At 44.9% G+C, this 21982-nt stretch overlaps 1 protein-coding gene across 3 annotated transcripts in view; it reads right to left on the reverse strand.

The window, feature by feature from the left end:
• LOC135194997 (ATP-dependent RNA helicase DDX51-like) overlaps nt 1-21982 on the reverse strand; it is an 87648-nt gene that overhangs the window by 46167 nt on the left and 19499 nt on the right. For all 3 annotated transcript variants that reach the window (XM_064221266.1, XM_064221265.1, XM_064221264.1), the window contains exons 2-3: nt 4483-5185; nt 2396-3391 (exon numbers count right to left, since the gene is read on the reverse strand). In XM_064221266.1, the coding sequence (XP_064077336.1) occupies nt 2396-3391; nt 4483-4692 (1206 nt within the window). In that variant the 5' untranslated portion in view covers nt 4693-5185. The remainder of the gene's footprint in view (nt 1-2395; nt 3392-4482; nt 5186-21982) is intronic.

Here is a 21982-nt window from a genome sequence, read left to right on the forward strand (position 1 = left end):
TTGCGTCTCACTGCCTCTTTGCGCCTGCCTGGCTCCTGGTCCTGTAGTCCCAAAGGATCCTGATACCTTAATTGGTTTAGTTTCTCTTCAGGTTCCTTGAACCTAAACCGATCGAGACTTCTGCTCGATTCACGGCGTCTCGCAGGAGAGAGGCTACGTTCTTCCTGTCTACCAGGATTCAAAGCCTTGCCCACCAGAGGGCGCTTTGGAGAAGAAAGCCTATAGGGCGAAAGGACTCTCCTGTCCGGAGAACAACTCCTGTCCGACGAGTCTCTCGACGAAGGCGATAATCGCCTTGGAGATTGTGGGGGTTCTCTCCTATACGAAGAGGGGCGCTTAGAGGAACTCTTAACAGGGAGCGAGAAACATCTTTCCTCCTTGTTGAATCCTTAGCGAAGGAGCCTACTAAAGAGGCCAACTGCTCTTGCAGATTTATCAGAAACTTCTTCGTAGGATCCTGAAGAGAGGGCTCCTCTTGTCTCGTCTTCTTAGGTACCAAGGGCCAATTCTCGGGAAAACGCTCTGGGCTGGAATCAGCCGCGTCTTCTTTTGGCGTCTTCCAGGCTCTCTTCAAATGGGCGCGATAGAGAGGCCGAACTCCATCCTCGTTTAGGAGAGGAAGAGTCTGAGGCCGAAAACGACACTCCCTTAGATGCCTTTTCTGCGGCTATCCAAGGCAGCCTGGGACTTTACAACAGGATCTGCCGAAGGGACGCCTGACTGTTTGGGGATGTTCTGCATCCTCCCTGCGGCTTTCGACATTCCTCCTCCCCTGGTCCTGGGAGTTTGGAAGCGGTCTAGGCCTAGGAGCAATGAGGAACCGGTCAGATGCCCCCTCCACTGCATGGGGACACTGCACAAATCACTATCACCACTCTTACCTTCATTTAGAGCTCGTAACTGAGCTTGCAGTTTCTTGATGGAAGCTTTAACATTTTCCCTCTCTGAAGAAGAATCTTTGGATTCAGCAGGAGAAGCAGCTGAGGCTAAGGGAAAATCGTTAGTAGGAGAGTTAACAACTTCTTGTTCTAGAGAACAAGATCTACTAGATGACCTAGCTGAAGCCTTCCTTACTCTATCTCTCTCAAGCTTCCTAACATATGAAGATAACTCCTTCCATTCAAGCTCTGTTAGGTTTTCGCACTCAATACAGGTGTTATTAAAAGAACATTCATTCTCTCTGCATTTAGCGCAAACACTATGAGGATCTACCGCCGATTTCGGTAGCCTAACCTTGCAACCTTTCCTACTACAAACTCTAAACATAGGTGAAGCCTTAGCGTCAGACATCGTGAAAGAGTAGCCAATACCAAAGTCGAAAAACAGTCCACAATAAGCGTATGCCAAGCCAGAGAAAAAACAGAATACGTCACCAAAAAACCAATCAAATTCTCGGCAAACGAGTTGAGGAAACGAACAATAGGTGTTGTCCGTTCAACCGACAGAGAAATTATGGCTTAGAAAACGGGAATGGTTCCAGACCCCGCCACCCAGCGGCGGGAATGGTGGATCACCTGACCTACCTGTCGCGTGTGCCGCGAGTTTTGAAATTCTGTCGGGACGACCGAGTCTATAGCTAAGTATATATCTGCTGGGTAAGTTTTCATGTACAAAAAGGATAATTACTGGGTCCAAGATATGCCTTCTGAGGACCCCACTAACTGATAAAGACATAGCATAAATATGTAACAAGCTAATTTTTTTTCGTCTCAGCCTGGTCCCTGTCAGTATTACGTGTAGTTCTCTGTAAGCAAGTTCATCCAGTCATGTTCGAGTCCACAACTTCTTGGTTTCTGTGTCACTGCTTTCTTTACCTATGTCCTCCATTCACAAGCTGTCAAACATATTTCAACTTTTTCCTGCATTATGAATACCACTCTGTGGTCTGGTTACTGGTTAACATCTTTGATAAGAAAAACAATATACAGGGCAATTAATGTAATACAACAGAAATCACAATACAGTAGCCCAAAATTTTACATTGACTAGAGTGGCTGTATAAATTAAGTCTACCAGAATCATTGCATAGCATTCCCCAGAATCTTCTATGGCTCACAAAAGGCCTTATTCATACAGACTATAAACCTGATCAGTGGAAATTTAAAGAAGTTATACAGCCAGAGGAGGCCATAGTGAATGGATGAAAAGTGAGACAAAAATGTATATGCTCAAAGGACAGCACCAAAGGTACTCTTCAGCTTTTTATTAGCTCTAGCTACACTACACACCTAGTGTACCTTGGGAAATTAAAATGGAGTAAACAAATCAAATTACAATATGGCAGAAATTTTCTTCCCTTCTGACAAGGACAAAATAAAATAATATACATACTAATAAAAATGTCAACAAAATTACCAAGAGTGGTTACCAAAATTGTAAAAATTGTTTAACTTACCTCAGTTTTTCTTATCCTTTTCACTTTATCAACAATAGTGAATCCTTCAGCTCTTTGAGATCTTCCATAACCATCCTCGTCCTCTACAGGTGCCAACTCATCCATATTTTCTGGTAATCCTTCACTTCCTTCTGACATCTCTTGATCTGATACCCTTCCTTCCATTTCTGGTACCTCTTGACTCATTTCCTGCTTACTTCCCTCCCAATCTGGTATCCTTGGCTCCATTTCTGGTGTAAATTCATCCATTTCAGGTATATCCTGCGCAAAGGATACTCTTTCTTTTCTTCTCTTCTTCTTGTGTGGTGAACCTATGTCACTGAAGCTGGCTACATAATTTCCTTTCTTTTGTTCACTTTCACTCTGCACATTTTCCAAAATTTCCTCCTTTTTCTCAGCACCTAAACTTTCACCATTAATACTAAAATTAAAACTAAATGTTTGAGCTATCTCCATATCATCACTCTTTATCTGCTCTGTGCTTTCTTCTAAATCTTTAATTTTTCTTTTTTTCTTTTTATTCTTTTTGCCTGGTGTTTTACAGCCTTCTTCATCAACTGCACTGTCATCTACACTATGAAACTGTTCGTGCTCATTTGCTTCAGTGTCTTCTTTACTTGTACTTTCTACTAATACATCAGCATCAAGGGAACGTTTCTTCTTCTTCTTAGTTTTGTGTTTTACCTCACTTTCTTGAGCGTCCAAATTATCTGCATTATCTCCAAAGTCATAGGCATCACATGAATGCCTTTTCTTTTTAGATTTTAAGGAGATGCAGCTTCCTGCATCACTCTGTGAAGTAACAGTTGAAACATCACCTTCTCCTCCAGCAGTATCTGGAGGAGCAAATTCTTCAAAAGATTTATCACTACGCTTCTTCTTTTTCTTTTTTCGAATTGTCTCTTCCTCTGGCACTTGTTCTGCAGTACCCATAATGTTAAGGGGCTCTGTTGTCACGTCATTCACCACCTCAGGAATCAACTTGCTCTTTGATACCTAGAAGCAATATATAATTGTGTTAATAAATTTTCTACAGGTAAAAGGTTTATACTACTGTACACAGATTTTGCATATTCAAGAAAATTTATATTGTTTCTGGATATACAAACCCAATCTTTCATATAGACATACCTTTGGTGAAGGTGGTTCAGCTGAAGCCGGATAAAATAGTTAACTACAGGGTGACATCTTACAGAATATATCTAGATATCCAACTATTTGCCCATAAGACAAGGTATTGCACAGGAAAATACTTATAAATGAACACAGACTAATATTACAAGCAGAACTTCTTTCTTCTGCAGAGCCCATCCTCTATATTATTCATTAAGAATTTACGAGAAGATAGATATGGATATCTGACTATTTGCTCACAAGTCAAAGATCTTGTAAAAGGAAATCTTCCTCAAGAAACTTAGTGTACTTGCAGAAACAGAAACTCCTCTCTGCAGATCTAGTCTTCTAAACTTAATCAGAAAGAATTTAATTAGAAACATCTGGACAGCAGTACTGCCAAAGACAAAATGATGCCAGCAGTACAATGTGTGGGTTTTACCCACCACAGCTCACTCCCTTGTCCCTAGTTAACTTACTTGGCTATCAAGTTTTGGTAACTTCAAATGTTGTTGCCAAAGTTACATCAATGTAAGAGATGAAAGTTTGCATCCTTGTAAATTACACTAGGGTGAAGATTATGATGGTTAGGAAGAAGATGATTATGAAGTTAAAAAGATAGCTGATCTTCATTTGTGCACAAAACCACCAACATAGTTCTACATTAGGTCTTCCTTTTATAGAGAGATATAAATTGAAAGCTCTATCTCACAGACTGCATTCATATTTACTGAGTCCACATTCAAAATCATGTTCAAAAGTGTTGTTGACAGAATATGAAAAAAAATACAATAAATACTTCAAGAATTAAAAACTACATTGCTATACATTACATAGATTATAAAACTTGAGTAAATGAATCTCTTGTTTTTAATCCTGTCCAATACAAAGAGGAATTATAGAAAAACACTGAATGTATTTCAACATTTTCTGGAAGCCTTTCATTCTTAGCACAACAGGCACTTCTAACTTACCTTAGATTTTCTCTTTTCCTTAACTTGATCAGCTACAGAACATCCTCCAGCAGTGCGTGACTCTTCATCATTAATCTTTTCCCGAGTAAATAGTTCATCATTAGCATCAGGTGTCACATGCTCCATTTTTTGGTCAGAAGATTCTCTCTCCTTCTTTTTTCTTCTTCTTCGTGTGAGGTGTCCCGTCTTCACTTTCCACAGCCAACTCATGATTTTCTTTCTGTTCACTTTCACCCAGCACTTCCCCTGCCATTACCGCTGGACTACCCTGTATTTCCTTGGTAAATGGATTAATGACCTCATCACTTTCTTCAACGTGTTTCTTTTTCTTCTTTTTATGTTTAGTTTCACAACTCTTTTCATCAACAACTTCTTCACCCACAATATCACCATTAGCTTCTTTATTTATGCCATTTTCCTTGAGGTCTGGAATATCTGTAGTATTATGTGGATCATAAGAACGCTTCTTCTTTTTAGTTTTCGTAGGAGTTATGGAGCTTCCTTCATCATTTGGTGATATGACATCTAAAACTAAATTTTTCTGTTCTTCAGTAGCTAAAGCACTACTGTCAAGAGACTGATCACTGTGCCTCTTCTTTTTCTTTGGTTTATGATCAGCCATTTTCTCAGCAGTATCACAATCATCGAGGGGCACTTTAACCATATTTCCTGTTGCCACAGAAAGCACCTAAACCTTGATGACCTAGAAGTAAGGAGTATTTCAATCATTTTCATGAAATCAAACCACAGTGTTAGCTGAAAACTAGGCTATAATTACATTATAATTACAGTTAGATAACTCCATAAAATACTTGTTACTTTTGAAATAGATGAATATAAAGAAAATTTTGTTTATTCCGGGTGAGAAACATTAAATGAAAGCCAAAAGTGATGTGTTATTCATGGGGAAAAAATGGAGGCAGTCAGGAAAGCTAAACTTCATAATGAAAACAATACTGAATTAATTCTACTTCCATGTTAACTTCAGTCAAATCATATTTATGAAAAAGGTAGGGGCTACTACTATGCAGCAGTAGTGCTTTCAGAGCTCTTTAGTTACATGAGTTGTATAATTCATAAACTACAGCATGGAGCATACAGGCACCTTACAAAGCATGGAGCAACTATCTTTCTAAAAGTTAAGGCTGACACAGACAACAATACTATATTGAGAAATTTAAGTCCTTGTTAACACTAAATATATGATCAGAAATGTTTGAATAACAGTCATCTTGGCATTTTTTCTGTAGGGAGTATACAGGTATCCTAATGTAGGTTAGGCCTACATTAGGATGAATGTAAAGCTGAAGACTACTACTGTACCTCTCGGATTCTGTAACTACTAGCTTACATACCTCACGGGTACTGTTTAGAACCTTCCCCTTGGGGATGGGCATAAAAATGATATTGTTAAACTACAATAAAGTTTTGTACATACTTACCTGGCAGATATATACTTAGCTATAGTCTCCGACGTTCCCGACAGAATTTCAAAATCCTCGTGGCACACGCGACAGGTAGGTCAGGTGGTCTACCTTACCCGCCGCTGGGTGGCGGGTGTACGAACCAATCCCCCTTGCTTGTCAGATTCTTTCTGTCTCCTGAGGGGAGGCTGGGTGGGCCATTAATCGTATATATCTGCCAGGTAAGTATGTACAAAACTTTATTGTAGTTTAACAATATCATTTTTGTACATGAACTTCCCTGTCAGATATATACTTAGCTGATTGGCACCCTTGGTGGAGGGTAAGAGACAGCTAAATAATACAGGTAAGAAGGGAAACAACTAATGTTGTAGAATATAAAAACCTTGGTTCTCACCTTTTCAGGATGAAGACTTCATAGATACTGTCTCTGAGTCTGCATTGCCTGGAGAGCTACAGCTAGGACGTGACCTGTTGCTGAAAGACTCTCGGATCTACCACTGGGATATGTGATCCCCTTCTGTGGTAGAATCCAAGTCGGATCCTGTTAAAGGGACCTTGTCTGCTTACATAACAGATCCTTACCACTACCTCTGCAAGGAGCCAACCCACCAGACCACCTAACCAAAATGATATTGTTAGTATACAATAAAGTTTTGTACATACTTACCCGGCAGATATATACTTAGCTATAGACTCGGTCGTCCCGACAGAATTTCAAAACTCGCGGCACACGCGACAGGTAGGTCAGGTGATCCACCATTCCCGCCGCTGGGTGGCGGGGTCTGGAACTATTCCCGTTTTCTAAGCCATAATTTCTCTTCCACCTGTCTCCTGAGGGGAGGATGGGTGGGCCATTAATCGTATATATCTGCCAGGTAAGTATGTACAAAACTTTATTGTATCTTAACAATATCATTTTTGTACATGAAACTTACCCAGCAGATATATACTTAGCTGATTGGCACCCTTGGTGGCAAGGCAAGAGACAGCTAAAAACAAAATAATACTTAAACTAAATACATTAAAAAACAGGGAAAAAACAACCTCCCCTGTTTCTTGGATAAAATAATCCATAGTTCCTACTGATTGGGCTGAAGACGTTCATGACTACTGTCGATGAGTCTGGCCTGCCTCAAGAGTTTTCAACGAGGAATGAACCTATGGTTGAATAACTCTTTGGATCGTGTCAATGGGGGGCTAGCCCGCTTACGCGACAGAGCCATCATTCTGGATCGTACCAATGGGGGCTGACCCACTTACATGGTAGCCCAGCCATTGACCTTTTGTCATATCAATGGAGACTCGCCCTCTTACATGACAGAGGTTAAGGTTATTAAAAATCACAAAGAGCACTGAAGCCAATCCCGATCACCTCTGACCATGTTAGTATTGTTTATAATCTATGAATTGCAAGAGGGTTCCCTATTCCCTCTGACAATTAACCAATAAAAAACAACCACCAATAAAAAGTAATTTTAAACACTAAACTAAATTAGGAAGGATTAGCCATCAGCCCCTTCTCCCTAGCACTGAATTCGCCGAAACATACGCTCCCAGAGCAAAGCACTTTTCGTACGAAATTTTAACGTCTCTTAGGTAATTCGAGGCGAACACAGAATTACATCTCCAAAACGTAGACTCTATAAGAGCCTGAAGAGACCATGTTTTGTGAAATGCCATAGACGTAGCTATGGCTCTCACTTCATGAGCTCTCACTCTGAGAACCTTGAGGTGCTCTTCATCGCACTTAAGGTGAGCTTCCCTTATTACATCTTTTATGAAGTATGTAAGGGCGTTCTTAGAAATCGATCTTTTCGGATCTCTTACAGAGCACCAAAGACTTTCTTCTGTACCTCCCAGCAACTTCTTCTCTCCAGGTAGAACTTGAGTGCCCTGACTGGACACAAAGTCCTTTCTAGTTCTCTCCCTGTTAATGAAGATAGTCCTCTTATCTCAAAGCTTCTTGGCAAGGCTTTGAGGGATTTTAATTTTTTGCTAGAAAAAATGGTTTTAAAGGAGCAAATCGCTGAATCCTTCTTAAAACCCACTTTGCCTTCCAAAGCTTGCAACTCGCTAATTCTCTTGGCTGTTGCTAACGCAAAGAGGAATAAGGACTTTCTCGTTAAGTCTCTAAACGAAGCTGCATGAGACGGTACAAATTTTTCCGACATTAGGAACTGAGGACCACATCCAAGTTCCAGCTGGGCTTCTTGATTACATGGTCTTTCGTGGTTTCGAAAGACCTTATAAGGTCATGTAGATCTTTGTTATTCGTCAGATCTATTCCTCTATGTCGAAAAACTGAGGCCAGCATACTCTGTAACCCTTCACTGTCGAAACTGCCAGGTTACAGTCTTTTCTCAAATATAGGAGAAAATCTGCGATTTTCAGTTACAGAGGTACTGGAAGAGGATATTTTCTTTCCCTTACACCATCTTCTAAACAACTCCCACTTCGACTGATATACTTTAGAGGTGGAGACTCTTCTGGCTCTTGCAATAGCCTTCGCCACTTCTCGTGAAAAGCCCCTTGCTCTGACAAGTCCTTCGACAGTCTGAAGGCGGTCAGACTTAGAGCGGGGAGGTTTTTGTGAAACCTGTCGAAGTGGGGTTGTTTGAGAAGATCGTTCCTTAGTGGAAGCGATCTTGGAAAATCTACTAACCACTCCAGCACCTCTGTGAACCAATCGAGAGCTGGCCAGAAAGGGAGCGATGAGGGTCATTCTTGTTCCTTCCGAGCAAGCGAACTTCCTCAATACTTCCCCTACTATCTTGAAAGGAGGGAAGGCGTATGCGTCCAAGCCCGTCCAATCTAGCAGAAAGCTGTCTACTGCTACTGCTTGTGGATCCGAGATCAGGGAGCAATAGGTCTCTAATCAGTGATTCTTGTTGGTCGCGAACAGGTCTATATTGGGCCTTCCCCACAGATGCCAAAGTTGTTGGCAAATCTGAGGATTGAGAGTCCATTCCGTGGGTAGGACTTGTTCTTTTCTGCTCAACAGATCTGCCCGGACATTTTTCTCTCCCTGCACAAACCTTGTGAGAAGAGAGATCTTCCTTTCCTGAGCCCAAATCAGCAGATCCTTTGCTGATTCGTACAGGGAAAAGGAATGCGTCCCCCCTTGTTTCTTTATATAAGCGAGGGCTGTTGTGTTGTCCGAGTGAATCTGAATCCCCAGACCTGAGACCTGTTCCTCGAAATGAACTAAAGCTAGATGAATGGCTGTTAGTTCTTTCTTGTTTATGTGCCAGGACACTTGTTCTCCTTCCCAAGTGCCTGACACTTCTTCCGAACCTAGGGTCGCTCCCCACCCTGAATCTGAGGCGTCTGCAAATAACGCTAGGCGAGGGTTCTGTAAGCGAAGGGAGATTCCCTTGCTTAGTTTCTGTGGATCTAACCACCAACGGATATTCTCCTTGATCCCTTTCGAGATTGGAAATGTATCTCCTAGATTGTTGGACTTCCAATCCCACTTCTCCTTCAGATAAATTGAAGGGGTCGTAGGTGTAGTCTTCCTAAGGAAACGAACTGTTCCATCGAGGAGAGGGTCCCAGTAAGCTCATCCATTCCCTCGCGGAACAATGTTCTTTCCTTAAGAAGACTGCCACCTTTTCTAAGCAGCGTTCTCTCCTTTCCTGCGAAGGATACGCTAGAAAACATCCCGAGAATCCATCTGAATCCCCAGATAGACAATACTCTGCTGGGGAGTCAGCATGGATTTCTCGCGATTGACTAGAGTAACTAACAGGTCCTCAGACATTTTTTTCTCGATTGGGCTCTTATTAGCCAATCGTCCAGATATAATGAGATCCTGATCCCTTCCAGATGTAGCCAATAAGCTACATTCTTCATGATGTCCGTGAAGACTTGAGGGGCAGTCGAAAGTCCGAAGCACATCGCTCGGAACTGGAACACTTTCCCTTGGAACATGAATCGCAGATATTTCCTTGCTGCCGGATGAATTGGCACATGGAAATACGCATCTTGAAGGTCCAGGGACACCATCCAGTCCCCTGGACGAAGAGCAGACAGAACAGAGGAAGACGTCTCTATTGAAAATTTCTTCTTCAAGACAAAGAAAATTCAGGGCACTGACGTCTAGAACCGGTCTCCATCCCCCCGATGCTTTCGGTACCAGGAATAGCCGATTGTAAAATCCTGGAGACTGGAGATCTTGAACCAGTTCTACCGCTTCCTTGGAAATCATCTGTTCCACTGCTTGCAAAATAGCAAGCTTTCGGACCGGATCCGAGTATCTTGCAGTCAACTCCCTTGGAGTTGTCGTCAAGGGAGGATTTTCCTGAAGGGGATCAAGTATCCTTTTTCAGGATAGAGAGGGACAAGAGTCCGCTCCCTTCTGCGCCCAGACTTTGCAAAGTGGAGTAGTCTGGCGCCTACTTTCGTCTGGAGGACGCTCCCTGCTCATCTAGACTTCCCGAAGGACCTTCTAGATGGTTCTACTCCTTCTATCTGGTCTGCGACCTCTAAGAGGGGCTCTAGAAGAGGAGGCACCTCGAAAGGGCTGTACAAAAGAGGGTCTCTCTTTTTTCTCTATAGGCACTGCCGGCCTAAAACTTCTTGGCTGATGTGCGTGAGGAGATCCTGAGTTGCCTTCTCCGTAAGAGATTTAGAAACCTGTCTAATCTACAGTCTCCTGGAAACAGATGCGGGGATAACGGTGCAAAAAGAAGAGATGTTCTTGCAAAGGTGGTGATACGGCTCTTGCTAGAAAAGAGCTAAAGACCAATCTCTTCTTTAAGACTCCCGTTTCCAAAAGAGAGGCAACTTCTACGGAACCGTCCATGGACCGCTTGTCCAAGCAAGCCAGGACGCTTGAAAGTTCCTCCATGGAAACAAAGTCAGTGTCCTGAGCTTCTTAGCTAAGCTCCCAAAGCCCAGTCCATAAAATTGAAGACTTCCAGGGTTTTAAAGAGGCCCTTTAGAAGGTGGTCCAGCTCACACATGCCCCATGTTGCCTTAGCAGACAGCAAAGACTTCCTCCTGGAAGAGTCCACTAAGGAAGCAAAATCCGCATCTGCGGAAGAAGGGAGGCCTAACCCCATAGGTTCTTTGGTCTCGTACCACCTTCCTGGTTTGCCTGTTAACTTGGAAGGAGGGCAGGAAAAAAACTGTTTTTCCTGCTTCCCTTCTGGAAGTCAACCACTCTGAAAAGGTCTTTAAGGCCTTTTTCATACAAAGAGCGGGGCGCATCTTGACGAAGGAGGACGACTTGAGAGCTTTCGTGCTAGACATCAAAGATCCTGGTGAAGGAGGGTCAGCAGGATGAAGGGAGTCTCCGAACTCCTTAGCAGCAAAAGTGAAAGTCTCTTGTAGTCAGAAACTGCTACATCTACTGGCTCGTCGTCTTCCGATACCTGGTCCAACTGATCCACCGAAGGAGACCGTTTGGGAGTGATCTGGCTCTTCCCGGGAGAAAGAACTCCTTTCCCGAGAAGGGGAGCGCTGAAACATTAGCACTTCTATACGAAGAGTGAGGCTCCTGCCTGTCCGAAACACTCTTGCGCCTACTAGACTTGTTGTTGTCTAGGTTTCTTGCGGTTCGCCAGGTTCGCGGCGCTTGCTAGGCTCCTGGCGCCCTGATTCAGGGCGCTTGAAAAGATCCCCGCGTCCTGATTCATGACGCTTAACAGGCTCTTGGCGCCCTAACTCTTGACGCCTAACGTACTCCTGGCGTCCTGCCTCCTGGCGTCCTAACTCTTGGCGCCCTGACTCCTGGCGCCTGTACTCATGGCGTCCTGACTCCTGGCGCCCTGACTCATGGCGTCCTGATTCCTGCCTTCTAGCAGACTCCTGGCATCCTGAATCCTGTGGTCTGAGAGGCTCTTGACGCCCTTTCTTGCGTCTTGCTGCCTCTTTGCGCCTGTCTGGCTCCTGGTCCTGCAGACCCAAAGGATCCTGATACTTAAATCGGTTTTCCGGTTCCTTGAACCTAAACCGATCGAGACTTCTGCTCGATTCGCGGCGTCTCATAGGGCGCTTCGGAGAAGACAGCCTATAGGGCGAAAGAACTCTTCTCTCAGGAGAACAACTCCTATCGGACGAGTCTCTCGACGAAGGCGATAAACGCCCTGGAGATTGTGAGGGTTCTCTCCTATACGAAGAGGGGGCGCTTAGCGGAACTCTTAACAGGGAGCGAAAACATCTTTCCTCCTTGTCGAGTCCTTATCAAAGGAGCCTACTAAAGAAGCTAACTGCTCTTGCAGATTAATCAAAAACTTCTTCGTAGGATCCTGAAGAGAAGGCTCCTCTTGTTTGTTTCGTCTTCTTAGGTCCCGAAGGCCAATCCTCGGGAAAACGCTCTGGGCTGGAATCAGCCGCGTCTCCTTTAGGCGCCTTCCAGGCTCTCTTCAAAGGGCGCGAAAGAGAGGCCGAACTCCATCCTCGTTTAGGAGAGGAAGAGTCTGAGGCCGAAAAACACTCCCTTAGGACGCCTTTTCTGCGGCAATCCGAGGCAGCCTGGGACTTTACAACAGGATCTGCCGAAGGATGCCTGACCGTTGGGGATGTTCTGCATCCTCCTGCGGCTTTCTTTCGACATTCCTCCTCCCTGGTCCTGGGAGTTTGGAAGCGGTCTAGGCCTAGGAGCAATGAGGAACCGGTCAGACGCCCCCTCCACTGCACTGGGGACACTGCACAAGTCACTATCACCACTCTTACCTTCGTTTAGAGCTCGTAGCTGAGCTTGAAGTTTCTTGATTGAAGCTTTTACATTTTCCCTCTCTGAAGAAGAATCTTTGGATTCAGAACAGGGAGAAGCAGCTGAGGACTAAGGGAAAATCGTTAGTAGGAGAGTTAACTTCTTGTTCTAAAGAGCAAGATCTACTAGATGACTAGCTGAAGCCTTTCTTACTCTATCTCTCTCAAGCTTCCTAACATAAGACAATAACTCCTTCCATTCAAGCTCCGTAAGGTTCTCGCATTCAACACAGGTGTTGTTAAAGAACATTCATTCTCTCTGCATTTAGCGCAAATACTATGAGGATCTACTGCCGATTTAGGCAGCCTAACCTTGCAACCTTCCCTACTGCAAACTCTAAACATAGGTGAAGCCTTAGCGTCAGACATCGTGAAAGAGTAGTCAAAAACCAAAGTCGAAAAAAACAGTCCACAATAAGCGTATGCCAAGCCAGAGAAAAAACAGAATACGTCACCAAAAAACCAATCCAAATTCTCTGCAAACGAGCAGAAATCCAAGATGGAGGAACGAACAATAGGTGTTGTCGTTCAACCGACAGAGAAATTATGGCTTAGAAAACGGGAATAGTTCCACCCCCCCCCCCCCCCCGACCCCGCCACCAGCGGCTGGGAATGGTGGATCACCTGACCTACCTGTCGCGTGTGCCGCGAGTTTTGAAATTCTGTCGGGACGACCGAGTCTATAGCTAAGTATATATCTGCTGGGTAAGTTTCATGTACAAAAATACAAAGGGTTAATACTACGACAAAAAGAGGTGCCTCCTGCAACCTCTTCAGACAACCAAAAAAAACACAAATACAAAATATAGGGTAACATATCAAAAATTTAAAACAGGATAAGTTTCAGCTCCCTGCCCCAGCACCGAATCCGCCGATACGAAAGGACCCAAGGTGAAGCTTTATCATACGTGATTTTTACATCACGTAAGTAGTAGTGGTTTGCGAAAACCGACTGGCATCTCCAAAAAGTCGCCTCCATCAAGTTCCGCAGACATATTTTTCTTGAATGCAAGTGAAGTTGCAATGGCTCTCACCGTGAGCTTTCACTTTCAGTAGTTTAAAATGCTCTTCCTTGCAGGCAACATGTGCCTCTGTAATAAGACTTCTCAGGAAGAAGGAAAGAGCATTCTTCGACATGGGCCGAGTGGGGTCCTTTACGGAGCACCAAAGCACATCTTGATTAGCCTAAGTGCCCCTTCCTCTTAAGGTAATACTTCATAATTCTCATAGGGCAAAGAGTTCTTTCAGGCTCTTCCCCTACCAGAAAAGATAAACCACGAACTTCAAAGCTCCTGGGCCAAGGACGTGATGGGTTTTCCTTTTTTGTTTTTTGCAAGAAACCCTGGAAGAAACGAGCACACCATAGAATCTTCCTTAAACCCGGACATTGCCCTCAATAGCTTGGAGCTCACTCACCCTCTTAGCTGTAGCTAGGGCCATAAGGAAGAGAGCCTTCTTCGTCAGGTCCTTAAAGAGGCTGAGCCAGGAGGTTCGAATCTAGACGATCCAAGCAATTGTAGAACTACGTCTAGATTCCAGTTCGGTACAACATGAGAACGTTTAATGTTTTCAAATGATCTAATAAGATCATGCAGGTCCTTATCATCGGAGATATTTAAGCCTCTATGCCGAAATACCGCCGCCAACATACTGCAGTATCCCTTAATAGTTGACACAACAAGATGACACTCTGCTTTGAGAAAAATTAGGAAATATGAAATTTTCATTATTAAAATGAAGTTTTATTGTATACTTACCGAACAATTATAGAGCCGTGATTTCCACGAGCGGCAGGATACTAAATTCAAATTTAGCGCGTAGGCGTCGCCAACACTGGTGGTGATGACGTCATCTCCCTCCACTCGCGGGAGAACCAGGTACAACTGCCCAGGTGAATCCAATTCTTTCTGCCCGTCCGTCCACCTAAGGGGAGGAGGGTGGGTATAATCATAATTGTTCGGTAAGTATACAATAAAACTTCATTTTAATAATGAAAATTTCATTTTTATTGTAGTGTCTTACCGAACAATTATAGAGCTGATTACACATTTATGGGAAGGTGGGGGATTCAGTGGACCACTAGTATTTTTAAAATGGTTACATTTATTGCAATACCAGTAAACACTCAAGGTGTGTCTGTTGTACCTTACCTTGTAGTAGAAGCTACAGCAGACTGTTACTGCCTCTGGTCGGTGCTCTTCTTACTATTGTAGAGGAATTGGAATTTGACCAAGTTAGCCTCTACAGGAGTGGAATCCTTCCGTAGTTCAAGCGAGTCAAGGCTGACTGACGGAGGATAGTAACAACAAAGATTGCCCTTGCCCTGGGCTAAGACCAGAAATTCAATCATACAAAACATTTGTCACGAACACCAGATTTAAAAATATATATACCCAACCAAATTGTAAAATCTGACCTAACAGACTGGTGAGTATCCCAGGTACTCAGTACCCCCAGCTTCCCTTGAACTCGACAACCTATTCAAGGTGAAAAGTTAGCATAGAGGTGACGACCCCTGTGCTGTTTCTCCCAACACCATGCCAGAAACCGCCACCGGACCTAGCGTTTTACAATTCTCGAAAACCGTTTCTATCTCTTTGAGATAATGACTCGCAAAAACCAAATTCGATCTCCAGAACGTGCTCTGAAGAATCGAAGCTAAAAGATAAATTCTTTCTGAATGCTAAAGAAGTTGCCACTGCTCTAACCTTGTGAGCTTTAACTCTCAGAACGGAAAGATTGTCGTTCTCGGACTGCGAGTGAGCTTCCCTGATAAGCTCTCTAATAAAGAACGATATAGCATTCTTAGAAAGAGGACGAGAGGGATTTTGAACCGAGGTCCCAGAGCTTAGAAGATTGTCCCTCTAATACCCTTAGTGGCAAACAGATACTGCTTAATAGCCCTGACTGGACATAAGAGCCTTTCTTCCTCCTCATGTCCAACCAAATCAGATAAGTTCCTTACACAAAACTCCTCGGCCAAGGATTAGAAGATTCTCATTTTTGGCTAGAAAGGTCAAAGATACCAAAAATACAGCATTGCCTTGAGAGAAACCGACTCTTTTGTCTATAGCGTGCAATTCGCTGACACGCTTAGCAGAAGCTAGTGCAATAAGAAAAAGTGCCTTCTTAGTCAAGTTCCTGAGTGAAGCCGACTTCAAAGGCTCAAACGGTGGCCCCATGAGGAACTTAAGCACACATCTAAGTTCCAAGCCACTGTATCTTGCGGAGCTTAGTGGTTTCGAAAGACCTAATGAGGTCCGACAGATCTGAATGGAGGAAATATCCAAACCTCGACTGTCGAAAAACCGAAGAGAGCATGGCTCTATATCCTCTGATCGTCGAAGGAGCCAGTTTCTTAGAGTTCCTAAGAAATAGAAGAAAATCTGCTATTTCTGTTAAAGAGTCGCAGAAGTAGAGACTTTAGCACTTCTACACCACTCTCTGAAGATTCTCCACTTCCTTGATAGAGTTTGTTAGAAGACTCTCTCCTACAACGAGCGATAGCTTCTGCAGCTCTTCTTGAAAATCCTTTCGCTCTGACAAGATTCCGGACAGTCTGAACCCTGTCAGAGCTAGAGCGGACAAGTTTTGGTGGAACCTCTTGAAGTGAGGTTGTTTGAGAAGCCACTTCTCTGGAGGAAGAAGTCTGGGGAAGTCCTACTAACAACTGGAGAAGGTCGGTGGGAACCACTCTTTCCTGGGCCAAAAGGGAGCGATTAACGTTAGTGTTACATTGCTGTGCAACATGAACTTGTTCAGCACCTCTCTTATTAGACCGAACGGAGGGAATGCATAAGCTTCCAGACCCGACCAATCCAACAGCATTGCGTCCACCGACCAAGCTAGAGGATCTGGGACTGGGAGAACAAAAGAGAGGAAGACGGTTGTTCCTTGATGTCGCGAACAGGTCTATTGACGGTCGTCACCAAAGGCGCCAAAGTTTCTGACAATCTTGTTGTCCAAAGTCCACTCCAGAGGTAACACTTGCTGTTGACGACTTAACTCGTCCGCCAGGACGTTCATCTTTCCCGGAACAAATCTCGGGACTAGCTGAACCTTCGCTTCGTTTGACCACAGGAGGAGATCCTTGGCTACTTCGTATAGAGAGAAAGACTGAGTCCCCCCTGTTTCCGCACGTATGAGAGAGCCGTGGAGTTGTCGGAATGCACTGCCACTACTCGACCTTCTACTAAGCTCCGAAACTGTCTGAGCCCCAGGAAAATTGCTAACAGTTCCTTTACATTTATGTGGAACTTCTCCTTCTCCGACCAAGCTCCTGAAGTCCGTGATTTCCCAGTAGGGCTCCCCAACCTGTGTCCGATGCGTCGGAAAAGAACTGTAGGTTCGGGAGGATGGGTCGTAAATCTAACCCTTCTTCCAACCTTGCTCGAGAGAGCCACCACCTTAGGTCCTCTTTTATTTGATCTGTGACAGGAAAGGTAATCGAGTCTGGTTGTGTCTTCCTGCACCAAGAGGCTCTCAGGAAAAACTGCAGAGGTCTCATGTGCAGTCTTCCCAACGTCACAAATTTCTCCACTGACGTCAATTTGCCCAGGAGCCTCATCCACTGATTGGCAGAACTTACCTTTTTGTCCAAGAGCTCCTGAACTGTCTCCAGACAGCCTTGAACCCTCTTCGGGGACAGAAAAGCCTGAAAAACTTGAGCATTCAGAATCATCCCCAAATAAAGGATGCTCTGAGATGGAAACCAACTGGGACTTTCTGTTTGTTGACCAGAATTCCTAACTTTCTGGCAAGATCCAGAGTTGTTCCAGGTCCTTCATGCACCGACTTTCTGATTCCGACCGGAGAAGCCAATCGTCCAGATAGAGGGAGATTCTTACTCCTAATATGTGCAGCCAGCTTCCTATCGGGGATAGAACCCTGGTGAAAACTTGAGGAGCGGTCGCTAGTCCGAAGCAAAGCGCACGAAACTGAAACACCTTGCCTTCGAACATGAACTCAGGTACTCCGAGATTCGCGATGTATCGGAATGTGAAAATAAGCGTCTTGCATGTCCCAGAGAGACCATCCAATCCCCCTGTCTGATGGACTCCAGAACCGACCGATGTGGTCTCCATATGAAATTTTGTTTTCTGGACATGCAAAGTTCAGGGCGCTCACATCCAAAACCGGCCTCCAGCCCCCTGATGACTTGGGAACTACAAAAAGGCGATTGTAAAAGCCTGGAGGAAAATCCCCTTCTATCTGTTCTATCGCTTCTTTGAGAACAAGCGCTTCCACTTCTGCGGCTAGCGCCGAGAAATTTGTCTGAGCCCGGAGAATATGCCTGGAATGGAATTGGCACAGATGAGGCGAGGGAGGTGAAACGAGAGGAATACGATAGCCGAACTTGAGTACTTGTACTACCCAGGCTTCTGCTCCTTGTTTTCCCATTCCTCCCAAAACAGAGCCAGCCTGGCTCCACAGGTGCATGAAGAACCGAGCTTTCATTTGGAAGGTTTGTTAACCTTGGCGAGGCCTTAGACTGAGGTCGCAAATTCGACTTCGGCCGAAAGAAGCGCTTGGGTTTTCTCCCTCGAAAAGGCGCTTGGGCCAGAGGGAGAAACCGAAGGAACAGTCTCCACAGGAGCTTTAGGTCTCTTAATAGACTGTGCCAGTAAATCCGAAGTAGATTTCTTATCTAGCGCAGACGAAATTGACAACATTACATCGTCTGGAAAGAGGTTATCTTTCACAAAAGGAGCAAACAAGAGAGCAGACTTCTGTTGGGAAAGTAACCCTTTTAGAAGCAAAGGAGCACCAAAGTTGCCTTTTCTTAAGGGTACCAAAGGCGATGAGCGAAGCTAACTCATCACATCCATCCCTAATGGATTTGTCCGCACAGGACAGAACACCAATCCAATCCTCCGCTAACTCCTGAGAAAGAGAAGGGACAGTCTTCGATCTTGGCCGCTAAAGCGCCAATAGTCCAATCAAGGAAGCTAAAGACTTCCAAAAGTTTAAATTGATTCTTTACAACGTGGTCCAACTCAGGCGCTGTAAAGAAAACTTTCGCTGCGGCGAAAGCAGATCTTCTAGAGGAGTCGATTAAACTGGAGAAGTCTGGGAGGAGGCCCAGAAAAAAACTGGGAGGAGGCAAGAAATCCCAGAGAAGGAGCTTCCCCAGTTACATAAAACCTATACCTCTTACGAAGCAACTTAGAGGGAGGGTAAGCAAAAAGAGCCTTCCCTAAGTCTCTTTTCATAGACATCCATTTTCTCCGTCTCTTTCAACGAATTGTCTAACCGCTTTAGATAGAACAAGTTTTGGGAGGAGAGGGTCTGAAGTTTTCCTCCTCATCAAAAAAGTCGAAGTTGGGGAGCGCGGAGCCTTTCTCAAAATAATCTGGATAAGATACCAGAAGAAATCTAAGGAGACGTGAATAACACGAGAGGTGATGTGAATCCTCCTCCTCTACTTCTTCTTCATTCTCCGATACTGCCGAAGAAGTAGACGGAACTACAACCTGATCTGAAGGTTTCGAACCACCCTTGACTCATTCATCCATTGTTGGTTAACATCTCTAACTGCTTGCGCGAAGGCGCCAGAGACGAATCAAAAACAGTTAACGTAGGCTTGGAAGAGCCTAAATGTTCAGCAGGAGGCGGAAAAACTACTTGCGCCTCGCTCGGAGCCGCCGAAATTCGAGGCGAAACAGACGAAAAAGCGCCTAAAGAAACACCCTTAGAACTGCTAGCTACAGCGCTAAAACCACAATCTCTACTAGTAGATGGAGCCGAAAAAGGCACAGATTGAGGCGACGAACGAGCCGCTAACAGCCGAGGCGCAACCCAACTCTCAGGCTCCTTATACCGCTTGACTGGAGGAGGCGAAGAATCGGCGCCTGAACGCCTCTTTAAGGGACGCGAAACGGCGAATCTCGCCAAGAGCGCCGCACGACCGGAGACGAATCGCTTGAATCATTCGAAAGGCGTCTGACCGCAACACCTTTCCAACGCTTAACCGAGCCCTGTTGAGGCGCAACAGGCTCAACAAGAGAGGCGCCTGTCTGTGGGCAAATCCCGATCGACTCCCTTGGACTTCCGGTATGTCTTCTCCCCGGTGCGGGGGAGCTGGACAGTGACCTTTGTCTAGGAGACGTTGTCAGGCAGACAGACGCACCCTCAACTACACTCTTACCTGAGCCGCTTTCTCCAAAAACGTCTTAACTGAATTACCAAGTTGCAAAACCGTATTCGCTAGTACCGAAAAGTTTCTGATCTAACCTCGATTCCTGACTGGCAATGGTGTCGGAAGAAACTACACGGGAAGCCGGAGAAGTGGGATTAGTAGGAGGAATAGGAGGGTGTAGTTAAAGGAGACATAACAATTTGAGGAGAAACAGAAGGAACAGATGCATCGCAAGACGAAGCAGAGCTAAGTCTACTTTCCCTAAGCGCTGCTTTTCTAATTCTGTCTTTAGCTAATTTCTCCGAGTATGAACTAAAAAACTTCCATTGAGAATCAGTCCAATCACTACACTCGTTACATGTTCGATCTGCTGAACAAACCTGTCCCCTACACTTAACACATTTAGTGTGAGAATCATACTCTAAATTGGATAATCTAGTTTTACATCCTGAGATGCAAACCTAACTCCCGACGGACTAGAATCCGACATGGCAACGCTAAATAAAAAGCAAAATAACAACAACGCAAAAAGAGTACTTCACCAATTCCAAAGATCAAATCCACAAGAAAAAGCGAAGCAAAGTCATCCAACCGCCACCGACCACCGATGTTCACCGGACGCCGGCAGGAAAAGAATTGGATTCACCTGGGCAGTTGTACCTGGTTCTCCCGCGAGTGGAGGAGATGACGTCATCACCACCAGTGTTGGCGACGCCTACGCGCTAAATTTGAATTTAGTATCCTGCCGCTCGTGGAAAATCACGGCTCTATAATTGTTCGGTAAGACACTACAATAAAACCGCAATTTGGGTCACAGAGGTACTGGGAAGAGGAAATGTTCTTCCTCTTGCACCATCGTCTGAAGACATCCCACTTTGACTGGTATACACGCAAGGTGGAAAGGTCTCCTCGCTCTTGCGATTGCTTTAGCAGCTGTTGCTGAAAAAGCCTTTCGCTCCTGACCAGACTTTGGACAGTCTGAAGCCAGTCAGACTGAGACCGAGGAGATTTTTGTGGTACTGTCGAAGTGGGGCTGTCTGAGTAGATCGCTCCTTAGCGGAAGCGATCTTGGAAGGTCCACTAACCATTCCAGTACCTCTGTGAACCATTCTTGGGCCGGCCAAAAGGGAGCGATTAAGATCATCTCGTTGAATCGGACTCTACGAATTTCTTGATAGTTAGCCCCAGGATCTGAAGGGGGGAAATGAACGCGTAGACGTCGAGTCCACTCCAGTCTAGTAGAAGAGCATCTATTGCTAATGCCTCTGGATCGATATCGGGAGAGCAGTAAAGGATCCAGTCTCTTGTTTTCGACGTGGCAAAGAGGTCTATGTGTGGCCTGCCCCACAACTTCTACAGGCTCTGGCATACATCCAAATGAAGGGTCCACTCTGTGGGAAGGACCTGATCTTTCCTGCTGACGAGATCTGCTCTTACATTCCTTTCTCGCAGCACGAACCTGGTGATAAGCTTGATTCCCCTTTCTTCTGCCGACAGAAGAAGGTCTCTTGCTGTCTCGTACAGGGAGAAGGAATGCGTCCCCCGCTGTTTTCTGATATATGCCAGAGCTGTAGTGTTGTCCGCGTTGACCTGCACTACCGATCTTCTGACTTTGGGCTCGAAAGCTTTCAGAGCCAACCACACAGCCATCAACTCCTTTCTGTTGATGTGCCAGGCTCACCTGGTCCCCCACCCAGGTACCTGACACCTCGTTGGTTCCCAGAGTCGCCCCCACCCCACCCCGTGTCCGATGTGTCGGAGAACAACACTAGGTTGGGGGTCTGGGATTGAAGAGACAGTCCCTTCGCAAAGAGGTTGGGATCTGTCCACCATATGAGATGTTTCTTGACTTCCTGGGATAACGACAGGGAGAACGTCAAATCCTGAGAACGACGACTCCAATTCCGATGAAGAAAGAATTGGAGCGGTCTCAGGTGCAACCTTCCTAGGGAAACGAATTGCTCCAGCGAGGAGAGCGTCCCCAGCAGACTCATCCACTCCCTCGCTGTGCATACTTCTTTCCCTAAGAAGGTTGTTACTCTCTCGAATCCTCGGGCTACCTTTCCTTGAGAGGGAAAAGCCGAAAACTCAGAGTTCATCTGTATCCCAGATACACACACTCTTGTTCGGGAATTAGCGACGACTTCTTGAAATTGACGAGAAGTCCCAACGCCTGCGTCAATTCTAATGTTACTTGCAAGTCCTTCAAACAATGATC

This window comes from Macrobrachium nipponense, chromosome 15 (genome assembly GCF_015104395.2).
Source record: "Macrobrachium nipponense isolate FS-2020 chromosome 15, ASM1510439v2, whole genome shotgun sequence".
Taxonomy (NCBI): domain Eukaryota; kingdom Metazoa; phylum Arthropoda; class Malacostraca; order Decapoda; family Palaemonidae; genus Macrobrachium; species Macrobrachium nipponense.